Source organism: Protomyctophum bolini (assembly GCF_963924005.1).
Source record: "Protomyctophum bolini genome assembly, chromosome: 2".
Lineage (NCBI taxonomy): Eukaryota > Metazoa > Chordata > Actinopteri > Myctophiformes > Myctophidae > Protomyctophum > Protomyctophum bolini.
In genome coordinates, this window is record NC_137863.1 from 1,952,591 (window position 1) to 1,961,302 (window position 8,712).

The window sequence follows — 8,712 nt, forward strand, 5'->3', positions numbered from 1 at the left end:
ACAAGTGTAATGCTTAATTGGGTCGTCCACTCACAGTTAACAGTCTTTGTATTGAGTTTGTGCTTGAAATGTACTGTAATTCTGCAAACTGTTAATAAATATTTCAATAAAATAAATCATGTTGTGATGTGTATTTATTATTCAAACATAAAGAAATTATGGTTCTCAGCCTCAGCCCCCAAAATGTTGAACTGGGGAGTCGGGACCCCCCAAAATAATATTTGAACTGGGGACCCCCCCCCCCCCCAAAATAAATAAAATAATAAAACAACAACAATAATAATCATATTTGAACTGGGTATTCCAAGTTCAAACTCCTCCTAAAAGGCTTTTTTAATGAGCCTGTGAGAGCCTGTGAGATAGAATAGTGTATAGTGGACTAATAACACTCATGACAGGTTCCATGTTCAAATCCCACCAGTCCTCACTTTCAGTCAGTGTATGATAAATAATCAACAAATACCGTAATTATTTATAACTGTTGTATATTGGTCTTGATTTAACTTTTCAGGCCTATGTTAATTATGTCACCACCTGTGCCTGCTTTTTGGCATGATCACACACTTTCATTTTCAATAAAAAAAACAAAAATCTACAGTTCAAGTTGCATAAAGACTTATCTTTCCAACAGATATCTCTGCCTCACTGAGCACATAACCAACAGGGAGTCAGGGACGTCCATACGACGTCAAACAGACGTCTCTGTAAACGCCAACCCCAAAACGGACGTCCTGAGCACATAACCAACGGGACGTCCATACGACGTCAAACAGACTCTCTCTGTGTCTCTCTCTCTCTCTCTCTCTCTCTCTGTAAACCCATGTCCTAGTCGCCGTTCCAGCCAGACGTCCATACGACGTCCGTACAACGTCGTCGATACGACCTGACAATCAAACTCAGGATACGAGGAGTATCCACAGTCCGTTGCAAAAAGACGTCCATATGACGTCTCCCCGTTCAGTCTCTATGGTAGTGAAAATTCACTAGGGGCGCAGTACCGCTTCCGGCCGCAACGTGGGTGCGGACGGGCCCGCGGCGCTGTCCTAAACTTTTAATTATACATGAAGCAGACAGCCCTGTGATTAAATCTTTAGCATTACACACTGCGGTTAAGATGTTTTATTCACAATGCAAAGTTATTGTACTTCTATTATGGTGTAGTCAAGCACAGTGGATTCATATTGTAATCGATCTGGGATGTTGATTGATTGATTGAAATATTTATTAACAGTTTGTAGAATTACAGTACATTTCAAGCACAAACTCAATACAAAGAGACTGTTAACTGTGAGTGGACGACCCAATTAAGCGTTACACTTGTTTACAACAGGGTCCACCTTGTTCAATTCATCAAAACATTTAGAGACGTACAAATAGACACTTCTATGTAGTTAAAAAACAGAACAGGAATTCATCATATAGGAAGCAAAAAGGGAAAAGATATACATATACAGTGAGGGGAAAAGGTGGGGGGGCGGTGGGGGGGATTCAGATTTTACGGGGGCCAGTTTCGAATTGCAGCCGTCCGTATAGGTGCCCTTTGAGGGCGGTTTTGAAGGAGTCAAGGGATTCACATGTCTTAATGACTGTTGGTAGGGCGTTCCACATTTTGGTGGCATAGGAGCGAAAATAATTTAGTCCCACATAATGACGCTGTGGCGTTGTTCCACATTTCACTGCCAATGTGCCAACTGCCACGTACCCAACCGTCCACCGCCAGCCTCCCCGTATCCCCAAGACTTTAAGCCAATTTACTCAGTTTCAACTTCTGCTAGCCGATACATTTGCACTATTTTATTGTATAGGCCTGTATTGTATGTATTGTGGAGTAGGAAACTGCGAGACAGGAAACCCAGTTGTCGTAGAGGAGTTTACTGATCTTCCACATACAAATACAATACAGACACTCTGTAGTGAGAATAACAACAACAACAACCCCGTAACCCGGAACCGGAAGCACTGAGCCCTCCATCTTTCTCCCGTGCTCTTAAAGGCACCATACCCCTCGGGTGAATGTCTCTCGCAGTCTCTAGATGTGGGTCACCACAGTATCCCATTAGTATTTCCTAATAGGCTACTATTTATCTTTACATTTGTATATATATATAATATGCATATATTTTACTCTGTGTGTGTTTTGTTGGTTTGTTTAAACCTTGCATTGTCTTAGAAACCTGCTGCTATAACACTTTTGGCCCGTGATATAAATCAGCTCAAACTACACAAACGTTATACATTTTCATATACATTTTTCACCCACCTCATAGCGGACTTGTTGTGCATTGATATCCATGTAAACACCATTTAAATTTTTTTTTTGTTATGTTAGGATTAGGGATTCGGGATTTGTTCAACATAGCTCGTTTTCAATTATGAAAAATATAAATTCACTCATTACCTTACCGGTAACACTTTACTTTAAGGGACGAATTCATACATGTAATTAAGGCTTAATTAAGGCTTGATTAAGCCTTTGGTGATTCATTAGTTATCATGAACTATCATTAAATCATCATTAATTCCTTGTCTTCTTCAATCCATCATGTTTAAGTAACCCATTACTTAACCATTACTTAACCTCCGTTACTCTATCAGTAGTTAAGCCTGTTACTTAATGTGGTGTGTTTGTAGATCTGTTATTATCGGTCAGTTCTATGCCCAGGGTGAGTGCTCATATGCGGGTAGGATTAGTGAGTTGACTAGGTCTCCGAAACTGGTTCTAAAACTTCCCATGGGTTTCACATGTAGGACTGGCTCACCTGGGGGTCGCAGGAGGACACCCAGGGTTCATTTTTCATCCATTAACTACCAGTTAATTAACATTTAGTTAAGGTTTAGTTACAAGATGCTTGTCCTCCAAAGTAAAGTCACTTTAATTTAATCATTAACTACCAGTTCATTAATGTTTAGTTAAGGTTTAGTTACTAGATGCTTGTCCTCCAAAAATAAAATAAAAAATTTAATTTTTAATTTTTTTAATTTTTTTAAGTCTGACGTCGAAATTAAAAAATGTCTTCTAAATCCTGTTTTCTGAAATACCTATTTTGATATCCGTGGTGCTCAATATTTCATGTCAAGGACCCCAAAAATGATATGCAATCGGCCACCGACCCCCATCTGAAAACATGTTGTTCCAGGAGGAACCCCTCAGAAGCAAAGCTTTGAGTTAAAAGATTAAAGACTTTTAGATCTGCTATTTCTCAATAGCTACTAGTATAACATAATGTGGGTAAAGGGGGTTCCAGTCCTGAATGGCAACGCGTTTTGACTGAGCTTGTATAGATGGCAGAGCCGAGTCACTTCTTTTGGGCTCGTTTTCACGACAGACGTGTTCAGCGGTAACCTGACGCTGCCAGATCCAAGAAGCTTGCTACACAAGTTTGTTTCACAGCTTATTGGGATCTGGGATCTCGGGAGGCAATTCGATGACGGGGCTGTTTATTTTTTTCAAGATACTTGTTAGATGATTGGATGGGACCGTCTGTCTATCACCGTGTGGGCGTGCAAACACAACCAATCATATCGACGTGTCTATATAGCTTCACATCCGGTTTCGCACATATCCCGCCCTTAGCTCACGCTGATTGGTTCGAACCACGAGTGGTTCGGCGTTAGCAAGATCCCAGATGGTTGCGGTGTTGGGGAACATGGTTACCCAATACCGCCCCCAGCTGGCAAAGTCAGGTTAGTTCAGCGGTCTGTCTTCCCGTCGTTCTCTTTCTGCACCAGCGTGGGCACGTCCACCACCCCGTGGCGCAGCACGCTGCCGGCCGTCAGCACGCTGGCCGTGCCCCAGAACAGCGCGTGGGGCAGCGTCTCGCTCCACGAGTCGCCGGCCGTCAGCAGGCTGACGTTGAACATGGAGAAGGCCACCGCCAGGACGGGCCAGCGCCAGGAGCCGCCGCCGGGCCCTCCTCCTCCCGCTCCCGCGCGGCGGCCCAAGAGGCCGGCGGTGGTCATCAGGTCCTCCTCGCCCACGACGTAGTTCCCGAGGAACAGGTCGATGGAGTCCTGTCGGAAGCCGTCCGAGAAGTTGTTCTTGCAGTAGCGCACCACCGACGTCCAGCCGTCCGCCAGCAGGCCCCAGTGCGTCCTCCGGCCCGTCCGCGTGAAGTCCGTCTTCAGGGCGCCGGTGCCCGCGTACTGCCGGGAGCACGCGTCGGCGTTGTCGGCCCACGCGTTCCTGAAGGTCGCCTCGAAGTCGGCCTGGTCCTCCAGGCGCTGCCCTGCCCCCGGCCCCGCCCCCGCCGCGCGGAGCACTCCCATCCGCTGCAGCTGGGCCTGCAGCGAGCGGCGGGCCAGCATGCTCTGCACCACGTTGGTTCGGTCCAGGCAGTCCATGCAGCTGCTGCGGAAGGTCCCCGTCTGCCGCAGCAGCACGTTCCCGCCGCCGTCGACCAGCAGGTACCCGAGGCGGTCCTGCGTGGGCGCCACCGCGCCCACCAGGCGCTGCAGGCGGTCCCAGCGCATGCGGCTGCACTCCTTGTGGAAGTCGAACGCCACGTACTCCACCTGGCCGTTGGCCAGGCCGGACACCGTGTCGCCGAAGGCCGCCTCCAGGGACTTCTCCGAGCCGCTCTGGTCCATCAGGTTCAGAATCACTTGTTTTCCGTAGAGGGCGATCTGGGAGTCAAAGTGCCTCTGGAGTCCGGCCAGGTGATCGGCCGCGTGGCTGATCTCCGGTTTGGGCTTGTACTTGAGGTTGGGCCTCTGGGACCAGAACAAGGGGATGGAGCCTCGAGTCTGCACGAACGACGCCGTGCTTCCGTCGTAGCGCACGATCTGTTCCGTCTCCACAAAGTTGGCGGCGTGGCCCGCCGCGTCGATGCCTCGGACGTAGTAGCGAACCCCGGCTCGGAAGCGGCTCCTCCTGGAGACCACGTTCCACTCGAAGACCTTCCCGTTGACGCAGCTCGACTCGGTGGCGACGAAGCCGTGCATGACGGGACAGGCGAAGCGGTGCAGCTCCGGCCGCGCGAGGAACTCCCTCAAGAGGTGAGCGTTCCACACGAAGCGCTGGTCCGCCCGCTCCAGCAGGCTCGTCTCCCGGGCCTCGGGCCGGGCGTCGGCCTGGCGCTGCAGCGTGTGGGTCAGGTCGTAGTCCGTGGCGAAGTAGAAGCTCTCCGTGTGAAGCACGTCGTGGATCATGGTCAGGAGCAGCCGGTTGACCTGCGTCTGTTTGTCCGTCAGGTGCCGCGCCGTCTTGGGGTACGGAACGACGTCGAAGTCCAGGGCTTTCCACACGGCGTGTCCCAGGAGATCGCCCACCTTCTTCCTGTCGGTGATGACGACGAGGTACATGCCCGCCAGCAAGCGGACGGTCCCCATGACGCCACATATGGGCCGCACCGTGGCGGCGGCCCGCGGGATGTCCCTCCTCGCCGCCAGGGCCATGTCCGTCGACACGCGGTCGACGACGAGGACGTCGTCGGAGCCGTAGTCACAGGCCTCCACGTAGAACCTCTCCGGCGTGGTGTGCAGGTTGTACCTCTCGTAAGTCCTGGCCATCGCTTACTCCTCGCTAGTCCAAACCCGGTGACACGCCACACGACTACAAGGCGCGATAATTATACTAAAAACGAACTGGTTTTAAATAGCTTACAGCGCCGCGGTGACGTAATGACCCTTATGTCACCGGCTCGTCAGTGCGGCGTTGTGGGGAAGACGTCCGTTGTTGCGTCGGCAGGTATTACTATATATTATACAACAGGTCGTTTCGAGGAACCAATCCGATTGGTTGAAACAGCCTTCTAGCCGTTGGTTCAAACGAGCACCGCGCCACACCTAATCAAAACAAAGAATTCAGCCGTTGTGTTCTCCCAGAGGGCAGCAGACTCGGTAGGCTATAGGCTAGCTAGTTTCTTGGGACATTTGTGGTCGTAGTGTCAATATTACACTCGAGGGTGTGGTTTAACGTGATTATTGCCACTTCAGTGATGCTTGCGGAACTCGACTACGTCTCGTTCCTGGCAATAATCACGTTAAACCACACCCCCTCGTGTAATATTGCTTAAATTATCAAGGCCTATTACTAGTACTTACTCTGTTCAGACTATATTAATCACCGCCAAGGTGACGCCGGACACCTTTCGGATTTTTAGCAGCGTTTTTCCGTCGGTTTTCCGAAAAACGAGTCCAGTGTTCAACCACCTTTATTCTTGTGTGTGTGTGTGTGTGTGATATTCAGGGGGGGGTCATAATGAAAATCACACTTGGGTGAAGTGAGGGGCACCCACTGTGGCTGCCACATGACATCACTGCTTAAAGCAAACATTAAAAGTCCATAGACTTGGCTTCCACATGAGGTCACGAGTGCCCCCCCCCCCCCCCCCCGGGCCTGTTTTTGAGGGGTGCTAGCCCCTCCAACGTCTGGCTTTCAGACATTACGTCAAATATATGGCAGCCAAGTCTATGGATTTTTAATGACGTTAAAAAAACGCACCGCTTGTGATGTGATGTCATGTGGCAGCCAAGTCTATGGACTTTTGTTTAGAGTATGATGTTAGTTTAAAGGTGGTTTTAGGGGGAGCATTAAGACAAACGTAGATAGACCTGAGGCCTTTCACGGTCCCAATCCGATACTCTACTCACAAGAATAAAATGACTTGTTTTAGTTTTTGATTAGTCTGTAGATTTTCTTCTTATACACAAGCATTACATTCCCATTGAATTTACATCACATGTGGACGAGCAAATCTGTATTTCTGTCTCACACAAACATTCAATTCCCATCAATGGAGACTCCTATACCGGAGACTGCACCGGTTATTACAATAATAATAATATTAATATGAAGACTCAATGGAGACTCCTATACCGGAGACTGCACCGGTTATTATAATAATAATAATAATAATATGAAGACTCAATGGAGACTCCTACCGGAGACTGCACCAGTTATTATAATAATAATAATAATAATATGAAGACTCAATGGAGACTCCTACCGGAGACTGCACCAGTTATTATAATAATAATAATATTAATATGAAGACTCAATGGAGACTCCTACCGGAGACTGCACCGGTTATTGGCATAGCCATAACCATAACAGAGAGGAGGTAGAAGCTTTTACCTACCTAGGCAGTGTTGTGGACACCACCGGAGGGACAGACGCTGACATAAAAAGCAGAACCAACAAGGCTAGAGTGGTGTTCAACATGCTCAGGAGGATCTGGAGCTCAAAGAACATCTCCATTAATGCGCGTCTTCAACTCCAGTGTGAAACAGGTGCTTCTGTATGGAGCCGAGACCTGGAGGACAACAACACTTACAACACACACGCTGCAAACATTTACAAACACATGCCTCAGGAGAATCCTCCACATCTGGTGGAGGGACAAAGTAAGCAATGTGGACCTGTGGAAAAGAACAAGCCAGGACCCCATTGACCTACAGATCCGAAAAAGAAAGTTTGGAGTTGGATTGGCCACACCCTCAGAAAACCTGCGACAAACATCACCAGACAAGCCCTGAAATGGAACCCCCAAGGAAAAAGGAAACGAGGTCGCCCCAGGAACAGCTGGAGAAGAAGTATCGAGGCAGAAATGGCAGAGAGAGGGATTAAAGGGACACTTCACCCTTTTTGCAAAAAAAATATATTTTAATGACGTTTAGAAGCTTTAGAACACTTTCCTGGGGGTCTTTATGTGTGTAATATGTGGTTTTAGATATTTTAGATTGTAGCAGTGAGCCTGTTGTCTCTGATGTCATGGACACTGGGCTCACTTCCTTCCTGGACTACATGTTGTCTCAGTAAGACAGCTCTCCTCCCTATCCACAAGGAGGAGCAGTGCACCAAAGAATTATGGGAATTGTAGTCCAGGAAGGTAGTGAGACCAGTGTCCATGACATCAGAGACAACAGGCTCACTGCTACAATCTAAAATATCTAAAACCACATATTACACACATAAATACCCCCAGGAAAGTGTTCTAAAGCTTCTAAACGTCATTACTTGCGCAAGCAGAGCGCGCAAGTAATCGTTTCGCTTGGTCTCTTCGAAGTGAAGACAAGTTTTCTTCAACGGTGAATCTGTGCCTGGTTTGCTGGGACTAGTTACAACATTACGTCATCCTTGAGAGAGTACATGGTGTGTATATGACGTAATGTTGTAACTTGTAACTTGTAACTTGTAACATTACGTCATATACACACCATGTACTCTCTCAAGGATGACGTAATGTTGTAACCACAGTATACTGCTAATCAAATTACAACTACATACTCTGTATGTAGTTGTAACTAGAACAACTACATACAGTCTGTGCCTGGTTTGCTGGGACTAGTTACAAGTTACAAGTTACAACATTACGTCATATACACACCATGTACTCTCTCAAGGATGACGTAATGTTGTAACTAGTCCCAGCAAACCAGGCACAGATTTACCGTTGAAGAAAACTTGTCTTCACTTTTTGGAACCAAGTAACCACAGTAAACTGCTAATCAAATTACAACTACATACTCTGTATGTAGTTACTTGCGCAAGCAGAGCGCGCAAGTAATCGTTTCGCTTGGTCTCTTCGAAGTGAAGCCAAGTTTTCTTCAACGGTAAATCTGTGCCTGGTTTGCTGGGACTAGTTACAACATTACGTCATCCTTGAGAGAGTACATGGTGTGTATATGACGTAATGTTACAAGTTACAAGTTACAAGTTACAACATTACGTCATATACACACCATGTACTCTCTCAAGGATGACGTAATGTT

General features: G+C 47.4%; 1 protein-coding gene across 1 annotated transcript; it reads right to left on the reverse strand.

Moving 5' to 3' along the window:
• Positions 1-3,690: 3,690 nt before the first annotated feature.
• LOC308326087 (phosphatidylinositol-3-phosphatase SAC1-B-like) lies at positions 3,691-5,508 on the reverse strand (the record flags this gene model as incomplete). The annotated part of the gene is made up of 1 exon (XM_080778897.1): positions 3,691-5,508. One exon carries the CDS (start codon positions 5,506-5,508, stop codon positions 3,691-3,693), a length of 1,818 nt encoding a protein of 605 aa, XP_080635023.1.
• Positions 5,509-8,712: the final 3,204 nt, after the last annotated feature.